Source organism: Mya arenaria, chromosome 13, assembly GCF_026914265.1.
Source record: "Mya arenaria isolate MELC-2E11 chromosome 13, ASM2691426v1".
Taxonomy (NCBI): Eukaryota; Metazoa; Mollusca; class Bivalvia; order Myida; family Myidae; genus Mya; species Mya arenaria.
The window spans coordinates 19,853,476-19,870,066 of NC_069134.1; the positions used below are offsets into that span (position 1 = coordinate 19,853,476).

Sequence of the window (16,591 nt, forward strand, 5' to 3'; positions counted from 1 at the left end):
ATTTAGTTGAATCCAATTGCAGTAAGGCTGTAAATACCTTTTGATAAGTAAAAACAATTTATTTATTCCAAATTTGTTATAAGTTATTTATTAATTATTCGAAATAGAAAAAATAACAGCAAAATAAACACTAGGTCACATGTGTATTTTCTGAAAATCTTGGTGTCACGTGATTAAATTTGAACACAACTATGACCTAGATAAGGAATGCTTGTAATAGGATTTATTAAAATGCTAAATCAAATGTCTTTAAAGCGTTTTTTGGTTTTGAAAATGAGTTTGTGAACTACATTTTACTTCATTAACCTAAGGATACAGCTATTTTGTCTGTACAATGCATACAAGTGAAATAAAAGCGTGACATAAAAATGTCAGCGAACACATCCAAAAAGGTAATATATATCGCTGAAGTTCTTTAGCTACACATTTACAGAATGGCCCTAACGGCATTCCGTAATATTCTGGTTTGAGTCATCACTGTGATTGTGTTATCTATCATATTCAAGCGCATGCATACATACTTAAAAGCTCTTGGCCTTGACCTAAACTGATAGTGTTTTTTTCAAAAGGATTGAGTGTTTTAAGGTTTGTCATGCCTTTTTATTTTATTTATTTGTAAATTTATGAGTACATATGTATGGCATGCATGTAATGCATTCAATTTACACTCAAGCGGTAATCAATCACGCGGCTTGTGCGCACATATAACAAAGTATACAAACGCAAAACAAAGAGCAAAGTAAATATAGACTCGCTAGTAATATGCATACAGTATAACACATATCTTATCTTTTTAAGTGTATTTATTTGAATGATTTCAATGTAATAAGCATGTGCATAATTTTGTTGACGCGCATCATAAGTATTTTCCACTTTCGCTTTTAAAACGTCAAACAATTGCTGTATATGTGTATATTTCAGGTGATCGGTAATCGTAAATGTAACCAAGTGCAATGTTTCTGAAGCTACTGCTGGTCGGGATTCTCACCGCTTATTTCTGGCGATATTTCTACTACCCGGAGCCGGAAAGCATTATTTCTGACACGTTCAAGGAAGAGTATGATTATGTTGTCGTCGGAGCCGGAACTGCAGGTTCCGTGGTCGCCGCAAGGCTGGCAGAGGATGCCGGAGCCTCCATACTCCTTCTTGAGGCCGGGGGACATTTTGATGAGTCAAAATTGACAAGCTGGGCTTCTGGCTGGATTGCATTGTTTACGTCCTCGTTTGATTGGGGATATTACACGGAGAGTGAAAAAGATGTCTTCAAGGGACTAGCTGGGAAAAGATCTTACTGGCCAAGGGGAAAAGCCCTCGGCGGTACCGGAGTTCTAAACGGGATGCAGTATACAAGAGGAAGTAGATTTGATTACGACGGATGGGCTGAAAATGGGTGCGTTGGGTGGGATTATAAAAGTGTTTTGCCGTATTTCCTTAAATCTGAAGACATACAGATTCCTGAACTATATTCCTCATCAATATACCACCGTCGGGGCGGGCCCATAGCTGTAACTTACAGTCCGCCGTCTGACCTAACCCCACTTGTGCTAAAAGCGGGATCAGAACTCGGCTATAACGTCACTGATTACAACGGAGAGTTACAGGAAGGGTTCAGTGTTGTGCAAAGCACACTACGAAATGGTATTCGAAGCAGCACAGCGCATGAATTTATTGCTAAAGAAAAAAGACATAATTTGGATATTGTCACACGCTCATTTGTAACTAAAATATTTATTCAAGATAAGAAGGCGAATGGTGTTTTCTTTATTCGAAACGGTCGGAAACAGTATGTTAAAGCAAGGAAGGAGATTATTGTATCCACTGGTGCCGTAAATACTCCCCAGTTGTTAATGTTGTCGGGGATTGGTCCTAGTAAGGACTTGCAGAAGTTGGACATCGAGGTAGTTCAAGATCTACCGGTAGGGAAGAATTTACAGGATCATCAAATCACCATACTTCCTACGCCAGTGAAAGAGAATGTTGGACCAACTTGGGCAGATCTTATGAGTAAGTGGAGTGAGCTAATGTACGACTATCTGAAAACTGGACCTTTAGCTCGAACGGGACTGGACGGTTCGGCGTTCCTACACATCGATAAGGCTAAGATAGGGAAATCAGCCCCAGATATTCAAATCATATTTTTCAATTTTCTCTTTGGTGAAAATTTCTTGAATTTTGAAGACAGAATTGCCCAAGAGCTAATGGAAAAAGATTTTAATAAGCACGGATTTGTCACAGACATTTGCACAACACGGCCAAAAAGCAGAGGTTCAATAAAACTGAGGTCGGCGGACCCATTTGACTACCCCTTAATACACGCAAATTACTATTCCAATTACGAAGACATCAAAACAGTACTAGGCGGAATAAGAATTTGGGAAAAGCTTATGGAAACAGACACTTTCAGAGAAATTGGTGTGGATACAAGTAAAACTAAGGTATCATTTTGTTCCCAGTTTGAGTACAGGTCGGATGCTTATTGGGAATGCTACATTCGACACATCAGCACCACCGAGTATCACCCGTGCTGTACCGCTCCGATGGGACCTGATAACGACAATAGTGCCGTGCTTGATCTAAAGCTCAGGGTTCGAGGCATCGCCAACTTGCGAGTGGTCGATGCATCAGTGTTCCCTAACATAACATCAGGCAACATTAACGCCCCGACAGTCATGGTGGCCGAGAAAGCTGCAGACATGATTCGTGGAATTGACACTGTTGGGGAGTTCAAGAATCGAGTGTAGCTTTATTTCTTTATATTTTCCTGATATATATTTTCTCTTGACTTAAATTACATGTTTTATTATATCTTAATTATTGCTTAAGTATGTCTTATTATTTTTCCATTCGTTGATGCTTTGTCCGGTAACAAATCTTGTTTTTGGAATGCCATGGTTACAATAGATGAAAAAAAAGATTAACAGAACTCGTCAGACCAGTCGTGTTTAATGGTAATGTGAAACACAGTTGCATGATTTCAACAACGAGATTAATGTCATTCCGTCTATTATAAGCCCCAGTCGAACCAACATTGCCACCGCGATGCTCCTTGCGACAAAATCAATTGACAATCGCAAATAAGTTTCACGGTCGGTGGAAATTTTGTAGGGGATCCAACATTAGAAAAGCCTTGAAAAAACGATTTTTAGGTGGTCAACCAGATCAGTTTTGTGACACACATCATCTTTCTGAGCAATGTTTCTTGTTTCTGAAAAACAGTGATTGGACGTTGATCTGGTCTTGCTTAAGTTCTTACTTTTTATGGTTTCCATGGATGCCGTGTGGACCAGACGTAAATTCTGGAAAACAACAACATCGGGGCGTATATCTTACATCTGATGAAACTAAGCTATAGTGTGAAATATTTATAGCCTTTTATTAGTTGTGTTATATTTCCTTTCCATTTTTGTTGATCTGTCTTTTCAATCAAGGTCATGGTCAAGGTCAAAATGCCAATTAATTTTCAATGAAGTGTGTTGTCTTTAATTGGATTATGCTTTTGTATAATTACCAAAATCACGCTTATGGCATTATGTTATAGCATTTAACATAAACTAATAAATGAAGACACATTTTTTTTTTAATATCGGCTTGTATATAGGGTAAAAACGACAACCATTTTAAGAAAATATGTTGTTTTTTTCATAAATTCACTCAAAACATGGAATAATTAAGTAATATGTAAAAGTTAATGTATTTGTGATTTGTTTTGACATCGAATCACATTTATTGATTTCTTTTCACTGCAAACTAGCATACGGTTAGATATGGAACATGTTTTTCTTATTATGAAATATTTACGTCAAAATTGTAAAATGCTAGGACATATTTGGTACAAATTACCTCTCCCAGCAATGTTATTTTTTAATCTTATATGAACAGATAGGTAAGCTGTGTATCATCATACTTTTCTTATTCCATGTATTGTTTAGCAAATTAGAGCATAAGCATGTTTGTGCTTTCAATTTTGTGACCAAAAATGGTGCATTTTCTGTAAATGTATTAATATGCCAAAAATTTTGCTCATACATAATATATACTGGAATACTCAACATAACTCTTTCACTTGCAGCAAATTGTTCGGATGATATTTGCATTATTATTCAAGTAAATTATCAATATCTTTTAGTTCCGTATGTAATCCTTTAATTAATAATGTTTATATACAAATGGTTGCCAACATTTTCAATCCTTAAGTGTTTATTTTGTCAGTTGTTTTAATTTTTTTAATTTTAGATTATGTTATCATTCATTTATATTTTTTCTTTGCTCATAGAGTATATTTCAATAAAGGCAAAAAAATACACAGTTGATGTTGTTTTTTTACTTTTCGATGGCCAACAAATTTGATAAAAAGACACACTTTCCCCGACTTTCGTTTCTTATTCATCTTAAAACATTCATACGAGCGTTATGATCACTTTAACTGTTATCAAGATTTCACGAACATAAGACGTAAGCTATGGTGGCATATAACTGCCGTAAGATAACCAGCTAACGTTCGCGAATTGTTTGTGTTAACCACTTAATTTTCGCGATAATTATGTAGCTAACTAGTTAATATTCGCGTTACTTTTTTGGTAAGATAAATATGATCAGACTAAAAACAGGCTTGAAACTGCCCAGAATTGCAACCTATTACCTTTTAAAAAATATATAAACAGCTGTACAATATTAACATGTTATCGAGTTATGGTTTGGGAATTCTAATAAATAAGTAAGATACTAACTAGTTAACGTGAGTAAGCCTTTATAACAAAGTTAATGACAAAAGGCAGAAGGCCACTATGTCAAATATTAGAAATAGAACATTGTAAATGTAAGCGCTTATTGATTATAAATGGTCAGACCATTTATTATCCTTTCAAATTCGAATAGCTGCATCTCAAATAAATAGTCAAATGTTTGAAAATTGGCCTCATATTCTAATAAATGGAAATAACAGTTCGTAATGAGTTTTCTTTTTGTGAGATCAAGTTCAAAGTCAAGCAGATCACTGCCTTTAATGAAAAAAAACGGTATTGTAGACACTAAAATGATATTAACTAAACAAAGACACAAAAGGACTACTCCAATACACCCAAGAATATCCCTTGGCCACACTTAAACATCCAATGACTACACGAGGAAACCGCACAGCTACCTACAGACACCCCGGATCTACCCCAAGAACACCTTAAAACTACACAAAAACACAATAACCGCGTTTTCATCATCATACTGTCGCATTTTTTTTATCGCGTTTCAGATCAACACATTTACAGAATGGACCTAACGGCATTCCGTAATATTCAGGTTTGAATCAACACTGTGATTGTGTTTATCTATGATATTCAAGCACATGCATACAGACTTAAAAGCTCTTGGCCTTGACCTAAATTGATATTGTGTTTTCAAAAGGATTGAGTGTTTTAAGGTTTGTAATGCCTTTTTATTTTACATATTTGTAAATTTATGAAAATATAGATATGGCATGCATGTAATGCATTCAATTTACACTCAAGCGGTAATCAATCACGCGACATGTGCGCAAGTATACAGACGCAAAAAAGAGCAAGTAAATATAGACTCGCTAGTAATATGCATATTATATTACACTTATATTATCTCTTTTAATGGTATTTATTTTATTGCCTTAAAAACGTCAAACAAATGCTTTATATGTGTATATTTTAGGTAGTTGGTAATCGTAAATATAACCAAGTGCAATGTTTCTGAAGCTACTGCTGGTCGGGATTCTCACCGCTTATTTCTTGCGATATTTCTACTACCCGGAGCCGGAAAGCATTATTTCTGATACGGTAAAGGAAGAGTATGATTATGTTGTTGTTGGAGCCGGAACTGCAGGTTCCGTGGTCGCCGCAAGGCTGGCAGAGAATGCCGGAACCTCCATACTCCTTCTTGAGGCCGGGGGACATTTTGATGAGTCAAAATTGACAAGCTGTGCTTCTGGCTGGATCTCATTGTTTACGTCCTCGTTTGATTGGGGATATTACACGGAGTGTGAAAAAGATGTCTTCAAGGGACTAGCTGGGAAAAGATCTTACTGGCCAAGGGGAAAAGCCCTCGGCGGTACCGGAGTTCTAAACGGGATGCAGTATACAAGAGGAAGTAGTTTTGATTACGACGGATGGGCTGAAAATGGGTGCGTTGGGTGGGATTATAAAAGTGTTTTGCCGTATTTCCTTAAATCTGAAGACATACAGATTCCTGAACTATATTCCTCATCAATATACCACCGTCGGGGCGGGCCTATAGCTGTAACTTACAGTCCGCCGTCTGGCCTAACCCCACTAGTGCTAAAAGCGGGATCAGAACTCGGCTATAACGTCACTGATTACAACGGAGAGTTACAGGAAGGGTTCAGTGTTGTGCAAAGCACACTACGAAATGGTATTCGAAGCAGCACAGCGCATGAATATATTGCTAAAGAAAAACGACAAAATTTGGATATTGTCACACGCTCATTTGTAACTAAAATATTTATTCAAGATAAGAAGGCGAATGGTGTTTTCTTTATTCGAAACGGTCGGAAACAGTATGTTAAAGCAAGGAAGGAAATTATTGTATCCACTGGTGCCGTAAATACTCCCCAGCTGTTAATGTTGTCGGGGATTGGTCCTAGTAAGGAAGTTGAACATCGAGGTAGTTCAAGATCTACCGGTAGGAAATAATTTACAGGATCATCAAATCACCATACTTCCTACGCCAGTGAAAGAGAATGTTGGACCAACTTGGGCAGATCTTATGAGTAAGTGGAGTGAGCTAATGTACGACTATCTGAAAACTGGACCTTTAGCTCGAACGGGACTGGACGGTTCGGCGTTCCTACATATCGATAAGGCTAAGATAGGGAAATCAGCCCCAGATATTCAAATCATATTTTTCAATTTTCTCTTTGGTGAAAATTTCTTGAATTTTGAAGACAGAATTGCCCAAGAGCTAATGGAAAAAGATTTTAATAAGCACGGATTTGTCACAGACATTTGCACAACACGGCCAAAAAGCAGAGGTTCAATAAAACTGAGGTCGGCGGACCCATTTGACTACCCCTTAATACACGCAAATTACTATTCCAATTACGAAGACATCAAAACAGTACTAGGCGGAATCAGAATTTGGGAAAAGCTTATGGAAATAGACACTTTCAGAGAAATTGGTGTGGATACAAGTAAAACTAAGGTATCATTTTGTTCCCAGTTTGAGTACAGGTCGGATGCTTATTGGGAATGCTACATTCGACACATCAGCACCACCGAGTATCACCCGTGCTGTACCGCTCCGATGGGACCTGATAACGACAATAGTGCCGTGCTTGATCTAAACCTCAGGGTTCGAGGTATTGCAAACTTGCGAGTGGTCGATGCATCAGTGTTCCCTAACATAACATCAGGCAACATTAACGCCCCGACAGTCATGGTGGCCGAGAAAGCTGCAGACATGATTCGTGGAATTGACACTGTTGGGGAGTTCAAGAATCGCGTGTAGCTTTATTTCTTTATATTTTTATAATGTATGTTTTCTCTTGACTCAAATTACATGTTTAAGTACACCTTTATTATTGCTTAATTATATATTATTATTTTTTCCATTCGTTGATGCTTTGTCCGGTAACAAATCTTGTTTTTGGAATGCCGTGGTTACAATATATGCGGAAAAATGATTAACAGATCCCGTCAGACCAGTCGTGTTTAAAGATAATGTGAAACAGAGTTGCATGATTTGAAGGGATTCAACATTAGAAAAGCCTTGAAAAAACGATTTTTAGGTGGTCAAACAGATTGGTTTTGTGGCACACATCATTTTTTTGAGCAATGCCTCTCGTTTCTGAAAATAGTTATTGGACTTTGATCAGATCTTGTTTAAATTCTTATTTTATGGTTTCCATGGATACCGTGTGGACCAGACGTAAATTTTGGAAAACAACATCGGGGTGTATATCTTACATCTGATGGAAATATGCTATATTGTCAAATGTTTACAGCCTTTAATTTATTGTGTTATATTTCCTGTCCATTTTTATTGATGTCTTTCCAAAAATTCACTCAAAACACCGAATAATTAAGTAATATGTAAAAGTTAATGTAATTGTGTTTTGTTTTGACATCGAATCACATTTATTGATTTCTTTTCACTGCAAACTAGCATACGGTTAGATATGGAACATGTTTTTTCTAATTTTGAAATATTTACGTTAAAATTGTAAAATGCTAGAAAATATTTGGGTATAAATTACCTCACCCACCAATGTTATTTTTTTTATTTTATTTATTGAGTAATTGAACAAAAAAGTAAACTGTGTAACATCATATGTTTCTTATTTCATGTATTTTTTAGCAAATTAAATCATAAGGATGCTTGTGCTTGCAATATTGTGACCAAAATGGTGCATTTTTCTGATGTATTAAAATGCCAAACATTTCGCTTATACATAATATATACTGGAATATTCAACATAACCCTTCCAATTGAAGCAAATTGTTCAGAGGATATATTTTAGTTAAGTATATAATCCTTTAAATAATAATGTTGATATACAAATGGTTGCCATGGCAACCAATATTTTCAATCCTTAAGGGTCAGTGTTGTCAGTTACTTTAAATTTTAAATCCGATTTTTAAATATTTCAAATGAATTTTTTTTTAATATAATTTCAGAATATGAGATTGGTTGCTTATTTAAAAAATCAACATGTTAAAAGAAGCAATACAACGAATAAACAATAATTTATATAAAGTCAGAACTCTCGAATTCTCCTTTCATTTTTAGAAGATGTTTCCTGGATTTAATATTTAAAAAAAATACATGTATATAAGTTTTGAGTGCAATAAAGTTTCCAGATTGTGTTTATTTTTCCAAGAACTTACCCAAGCCCATGTCAAAGTTACCTCCTCTTTGCGCGAGCAGTCCGTCCACAAAATGTTTTTTTATGGAAATGGTTGTTGGAATTGAAATTATTTTAAGATAAAACCCTACTTCCATCAACGAAATCATTTTTAACATTTATTGAGGCTCAAAACAAGTATTTAAACAAAAGCATTTCGGAAATAAAAAAAGATGTATCGCGTAGAAATACAATTCAATGAAACTTGAGCATGTGACATTTTTGTACATTCAAAAACAATTCCAACAGATTTAAATAAACAGTGTTGGACTTATACAAGTGTGTATTCGTAAAAGCAATGGAAGTCTGTGTTTAGTGTTTTCGTAGTGTATATCTAGTCACTGTCGCTCTCAGACTCTGGATCTTACGGTATTTTTTCGCGGTGAATTCATACTCAGTGCAGCCGAAGGATATTTTATTGTTAATACAGCGAATTAGTTTCATATATATTAAAGTTGAATGTCACGTTTCCGTGTGTTTACGAAGACCCCAGAGGAAATGTCGAGGGTGTGCTCGAAGATGCTTTTGAGAGGGATGGAGCGCAGACTTTGAAAGTTTTTAAAAAGAAAAATGAATTGTTGAACTGATGAATGTAAACTGGAAATTGGTCAAATTCAAAATGCTTGTGCATACATGTACGCGGTTAGAGTTTGTAGGAAGAAATGATCTATCAACTCTACTACTAGCACATGTGGCCAAGTGAATATTCAACCGATACCTACCAAGCGGGTTAATTGTAACAGTATGTTCCATGAAATAGTTCATACATAAATTGGTAAGCTTGTTCTTTTTTAATAGTTATAATCAATCGCAAAAAAAAATGTTTGTTTTATTAAAGCTATTGCATAATTTGGTTTTGACAATTCAATACGATTCGGTCAATGTGTATATTACTGCACTACAGACGACAACAAACATGTACTTGTGACATACATGTAGTTTTTCAAAGTCAAGGGAAGCAAATTTTAAAAATAGTCCCGAGTTGTCTGTACAGAGTGGAATGAGCAAGAGTTATCATTTCACTCGAGCCAATATTTTTCACTCTTTCACCGGTATGCATGAAATAAAACAATAGCTTATGTTATCATTCATTTATATTTTTTCTTTGCTCATAGCGTATATATCAATAAAGACATAAAATACACAGTTTATGATTTTACTTTTCGATGGCCAACAAATTTGATAAAAAACACACTTTTCCCGACTTTCGTTTCTTACTTATCTTAAAACAATCATACGAGCGTTGTAATCACTGGTATCAATAGTTTACGAACATAAGACATAAGCTATGATGGCATATAACTGCCAAAAGATAACCAGTTTACGTTCGCGAATTGTTTCGTGTTAACCACAACTTTCGCGATAATTATCTAGCTAACTTGTTTATATTCGCGTTACTTTTGTGATAAGATAAATATCATCAGAATAAAAACAGGCTTGAAAGTGGCCTGAACTGCCACCTATTACCTTTTTAAGCTGTACAACATTAACAGGTTATCTAGATATGGTTTGCGAATTCCATTTAATAAGTAAGATACTAACTGGTTAACGTTATAAGATTCGTGTTACCACTTAGCTATAAGTGCACTTTTGGCTCCAAGCAGTGACTGGTTAACTAGTTATGGTTTGCGAATTTCACTAAATAAATAACATACTAACTGGTTAACGTAATAAGATTCGTGTTACCACCTAGCTATAAATGCATTCCAGAATCTTATCTTGAATTTATACAATCTATTTATAGATAAGTGGTTACACGACTCTTATAAAGTTAACCAGTTAGTATGATACTCAAGGACACTAGCCTATGATAGCGAACAACAGCTGCAGACTAGCATAACATAATTATGAATCACTGCAGAAAATCTCGAAATTATGGTGGCATATAACTACCGAAAGATAACCTGTTAACGTTCGCGAATTCTTTATCCGATCAGTGTACATACATTTATATAGTGCTGGTAATTGTATTTATGATTGTTTTATCTCCTAAACTGGCTAAGGTCGCCAGGCAAGTATCTCTCTCTCTCTCTCTCTCTCTCTCTCTCTCTCTCTCTCTCTCTCTCTCTCTCTCTCTCTCTCTATATATATATATATATATATATATATATATATATATATATATATATATATATATATATATATATGTTGCCCCTGCAAAACGAATTGGGAACATAATTATTATGGTTCAATATAGTGGTCCGTATGCCTATCCGTCCGACCCAAACTACATCTGTATGTCGTTATTGAATGACTGTATCTAATAGCAATTTTTTAATATTTTTTAATTCATATCTACTACTTAATCTCATTGAAGTCAAGAACGGCTGACTGCTGATTTACTGAAATAAATGTATTTGAAAACTGGAGAAATACTGCCTTCTCATTGGACAATTATAATGTTGACCTCTGAGTTACCTACCGGTGTTTTGGGGCCTTTTACGGAATACTCGGGACTCCATATGTTGGTCATCGTCGGCGACCCCGGTACTTTATTATGTTTACACCACATTAGTATTTCGTGAAGAAGAGCGTAACATAGTGTATCGTAGGTATCCGACGATGTAAGTTGGGGTACTAAAAATATATACTTTTTGACAGTATTTGTTACGCAGGGTTCGAGAAGAAAATACATGAGAAATCGGTACTCAATTGTTAGCACGGCGGGGAATCCACGTGACCAAATGGTAGGTTTCAGTGCAAGATGGTGTCACCAAAACGCTCGACTCGAGCCGAAAATCAAGGCAATACATATAATTATAAAAGTTTCTTTATTTTTTAACATAGCCTATCATATGCCCACCTACCTAGTGTGTATTAGCATATCCATGTTTTCCTTGAAACTTTAACCGTTCTCGAGAACACTTCTGCAATGATTCCAAAATGTACGAAATCCGACCGGTAGGTTACAGTTCCATTTATCATTTTGGCTCGGATTTAGCAGAAAATGAGGTTGTAATTTGGGAAAATCGCAAAAAACACTTAAGTTTTGTTTAAACATAATAGGCATATGCATTTGGCAACGAATATTTTAATAATTTTAAAAGATATGAGCACGAAAAGAAAATGATAGGTTGCAGCTCCGATTTTTGAAGAGATAGGTTGCAGTTCCATATAAAGGTTGCCGTCTGGACTGCAAATTATGTAATGTGATTGTATCACTGATATTGTATACAAGCATGGAGGAATTGAAATGTGACAAACTGTTTTTATTTTTATGAATTAAAGATATATATATATATATAGGATTATTGAATAATTTACGTTTAATATATAAATAAATGTTAAACATCCTGATATTATATACACGTCGTGTATATAATATCAGGATGTTTAACATTTTTAACATTTTTATTTATTTACTGCCAATATATTATTATGTGAAGTATAATGGATACAACTTTTCTCCCACCTCAGATAAGTACATCCAATAATTTAACCATGCTAGATATTCTTATCTTGCCCACGGGCAAAGATAAAATGCCCGTATGGAACTCCTTTTTAATGGTCACCACATTGTAATTACCTCCCTTGTTGAAGACTGTCGTCTGTAGCATCATGGAAACCTTGTCTTGTGGCAATATTTAGAATGCTAGTTAATTATTTCTCGCTTCGAATGTCACCATAAAACAGTTTCACGCACCCTTCAAGAAATAATCGTTCACTCCCCTTAGGACTATTTAAAGACCGATTTTACTATTGATTTAATCGGAATCACTGCGCGCATATCCATGACAACCACGAATTATCTCATATCCATACGCAATTATTTTTACTATGCACAAAAGAGTTCCAGCAAAAAACTCATTTTTACTTAATTATTTTTCACGCACCATTCAAGAAATAATCGTTCACTCTCCTTAGGACTATTTAAAGACCGATTTTACTATTGATTTAATCGGAATCACAGCGTGCATATCCATGACAACCACGAATTATCTCATATCCATACGCAATTATTTTCACTATGCACAAAAGAGTTCCAGCAAAAAACTCATTTTTACTTAATTATTTTTAACTGAGGTGGGAGAAAAAGCATCTACCATAGCCGCTCGCGTAAGAAAGGGTAAACCTCGTTTCTGCAAAACACCCTACGCTCGGGTCAGAATGAACCTATGTTACACTCTCGGCCATGGAAGAAACTTATAATCTTTATCATGATCAAGTGTTAAAGATTTCTTTAGTTGAAGTTACCTTTAGGTTAACACAAGGTTTAATAAATAAAAAATACCAATCACTTGTTTGGTATTTGTTCATTTAAACAAAGGTGGTCTCAATTGGTCCGAAGTTGTTCAACACGGCGCATTAATCGAAAGCTAACTCTTCAATATCTTACATCATATTTTTTCTAGTACTGATATTAAGTCAGGTAATGCATGTTCATGACACGGAAGGATTATAACAGCGACGAATGTTGTTTTATAATTAAACAATGGAGGAATAAGCTAGGTTTAAACCACATCATCCTGCGATTAAACAATATTTTTACATATGAAATACATGTTGACATTGAAAACCAGTTTAATTCGTTGATCTTGTTCAAACGCAAGTAACAAAGTTAAACGTTATACTTAACAAAAATGACAAACATTGCCTTTCATGAGTTCTGCTTACATGAACTGGTGACCAAATATGTATTACATGTTATATGTAAGGAGCGATTTAAAAGTTCAAACGTAAATGGGTAATAAATATACAAGCTCATATAGGAAGTTGCTTTTGACATGCACCAATCGGCATTCTACAACAATTAACACAAAATGTTGATTGATTAATATTATAACACACACACACACACACATATATATATATATATATATATTAAAGCTAAAATATCAAATGTAAGAACGGCATCAGCATAACATGAACTTTTTATTATGATATTTACAGTGAAAATGGATATATTTGTCGTGCTTTTTTTGTTATGAGAATGGCACATGAGTCTTTTCCGATGATCTTTGTTGGAAGCTGTTTCGACAAATTTCATCTAGCCTTTTCCCAACGTACACCTAAAGTTTCCCTTTGTATTGCATTTCTGTCTGTGGGTGCTGTCGCTTTCTTTCTGCGTGAGGCCAGTCTAGACCTCACCTTGTGATCAAACGAATGCTCACTGAACACTTCTTTTGTTTTGTTGTATTGCTGCCATTTTTTTTGGTTGGCTGTTTAGATATCCTGCATTCATTTCGTTTAGGTTGATGAAGGGAAAGACTCTCTTATTCGTGTCATTGGTCTAAAAGATAAAAATGCATTCCATATGATATATCGAAAATTGCAAAACATCGATTGACACGTCATACAATAAAAGTATACTGGTGTGCATATTTTATCACAGATAATTGTTTAACAATTCAATTCTAAACGTGTAATACATCAATTTGTCACAGAAAACAAATCATTAATGATGGTAACCTTATAAATTTGTAAGCAGAAAAATCAAAAGTATAGTAACAGCAGTCTTGATGTGATTTTCAATGATTTTATAATTTTAGATGATGTTATAACTATGTAAAAAGAACAATGGTATAGAAAAATATCAGTTGAGTTTTATGGGAACCTATATGTTTGGCTTGAACACTAAAACTAAGTCAAAGAATCTGCAGTCCGGACGGCAACCTAAATATGGAACTGCAACCTATCTCTTCAAAAATCGGAGCTGCAACCTATCATTTTCTTTTCGTTCTCATATCTTTTAAAATCATTAAAATATTCGTTCCCAAATGCATGTGCCTGTTATGTTTATACAAAACTTAAGTGTTTTATGCGATTTTCCCAAATTATAACCTCATTTTCCGCTAAATCCGAGCCAAAATGATAAATGGAACTGTAACCTACCGGTCGGATTTCGTACATTTTGGAATCATTGCCGAAGTGTTCTCGAGAACGGTTAAAGTTTCAAGGAAAACATGGATATGCTAATACAAACTAGGTAGGTGGGCATATGATAGGCTATGTTAAAAATTAAAGAAACTATTATAATTATATGTATAACCTTCATTTTCGGCTCGAGTCGAGCGTTTTGGTGACACCATCTTGCACTGAAACCTACCATTTGGTCACGTGGATTCCCCGCCGTGGCGACATTACGATGGCGAAAACACGATGGTATATCACATTATCATCATCGTATTGCCTTATAATCGCGTTTTCATAATCATACTCTCGCATTTTCTTTATCGCGTTTCAGATCAACACATTTACAGAATGGTCCTAACGGCATTCCGTATTATTCTGGTTTGAGTCAACACTGTTATTGTGTTTATCTATGACATTCAAGCACATGCATACATACTTAAAAGCTCTTGTATTTGAACTAAATTGATATTGTTGTTTTTTTTTCAAAAGGATTGAGTGTTTTAAGGTTTGTAATGTCTTTTTATTTTACTAATTTAATTAGTAATTTATTACTAATTAACGTTTATAAATATATATATATATATATATATATATAAATATATATATATATATATATATATATATATATATATATATATATATATATATATATATATATATATATATATATATATATTTATATGGCATGCATGTTATGCATTAAATTTACACACAAACAGTAATCAATCACGCGGCATGTGCGCACATATCAAAAGTACACAAAGGCAAAAGAAAAACCAAAGTAAATATGAAAAATGAGGGGGTGAAAGCGAAAAGGTTCTATCGTCTTCTTTATTTAATGTCACTTAGAACCTTTTCGCGATTCACCCCTCAATAAAGACTCGCTAGTTATATGCATATAGTAAAACACTTATCTTATCTCTTTTAAGTGTATTTATTTTACTAATTTCAAGATAAGTTACTCTTTTATTTTTAAAGCGTCAAACAATTTGTGTATATGTGTATATTTCAGGTGGTCGGTAATCCTAAATATAACCAAGTGCAATGTTTCTGAAGCTACTGCTGGTCGGTATTCTTACCGGTTTTTCTGGCGGTATTTCTACTACCTGGAGCCGGAAAGCATTATTTCTGACACGGTTAAGGAAGAGTATGATTATGTTGTTGTCGGAGCCGGAACTGCAGGTTCCGTGGTCGCCGCAAGGCTGGCAGAGGATGCCGGAACCTCCATACTCCTTCTTGAGGCCGGGGGACATTTTGATGAGTCAAAATTGACAAGCTGGGGTTCCGGCTGGATCGCATTGTATACGTACTCGTTTGATTGGGGATATTACACGGAGAGTGAAAAAGATGTCTTCAAGGGACTAGCTGGGAAAAGATCTTACTGGCCAAGGGGAAAAGCCCTCGGCGGTACCGGAGTTCTAAACGGGATGCAGTATACAAGAGAAAGTAGATTTGATTACGACAGATGGGCTGTAAATGGGTGCGTTGGGTGGGATTATAAAAGTGTTTTACCGTATTTCCTTAAATCTGAAGACATACATATTTCTGAACTATATTCCTCCTCATACCACAGTCGGGGCGGGCCCATAGCTGTAACTTACAGTCCGCCGTCTGGCCTAACCCCACTAGTGCTAAAAGCGGGATTTGAACTCGGCTACAACGTCACTGATTACAACGGAGAGTTACAGGAAGGGTTCAGTGTTGTGCAAAGCACACTACGAAATGGTATTCGAAGCAGCACAGCGCATGAATTTATTGCTAAAGAAAAACGACAAAATTTGGATATTGTCACAGCTCTTTGGTAACTAAAATAGATATTCAGGATAAAAAGGCAAATGGTGTTTTCTTTATTCGAAA

General features: G+C 35.2%; 3 protein-coding genes across 4 annotated transcripts; all 3 read left to right on the plus strand.

Moving 5' to 3' along the window:
* Positions 1-477: 477 nt before the first annotated feature.
* LOC128214308 (glucose dehydrogenase [FAD, quinone]-like) lies at positions 478-4,303 on the plus strand. Of its 2 annotated transcripts, none has more exons than XM_052920702.1 (2): positions 478-585; positions 922-4,303. In XM_052920702.1, exon 2 carries the CDS (start codon positions 954-956, stop codon positions 2,739-2,741), a length of 1,788 nt encoding a protein of 595 aa, XP_052776662.1. In that variant the 5' UTR covers positions 478-585; positions 922-953; the 3' UTR covers positions 2,742-4,303. The 2 variants fall into 2 exon arrangements, with proteins under 2 accessions (XP_052776662.1, XP_052776663.1); XM_052920703.1 differs by lacking the exon at positions 478-585 and adding an exon at positions 618-739.
* Positions 4,304-5,333: 1,030 nt separating this feature from the next.
* LOC128214178 (glucose dehydrogenase [FAD, quinone]-like) lies at positions 5,334-8,843 on the plus strand. Its single transcript, XM_052920516.1, has 2 exons — positions 5,334-5,413; positions 5,674-8,843. The coding sequence occupies exon 2, from the start codon at positions 5,706-5,708 to the stop codon at positions 6,669-6,671; it is 966 nt and encodes a 321-aa protein (XP_052776476.1). The 5' UTR covers positions 5,334-5,413; positions 5,674-5,705; the 3' UTR covers positions 6,672-8,843.
* Positions 7,282-16,539, plus strand: LOC128215098 (ecdysone oxidase-like). The gene is made up of 2 exons (XM_052921820.1): positions 7,282-7,481; positions 15,747-16,539. Exons 1-2 carry the CDS (start codon positions 7,282-7,284, stop codon positions 16,537-16,539), a joined length of 993 nt encoding a protein of 330 aa, XP_052777780.1.
* The last annotated feature ends 52 nt before the right edge of the window (positions 16,540-16,591 follow it).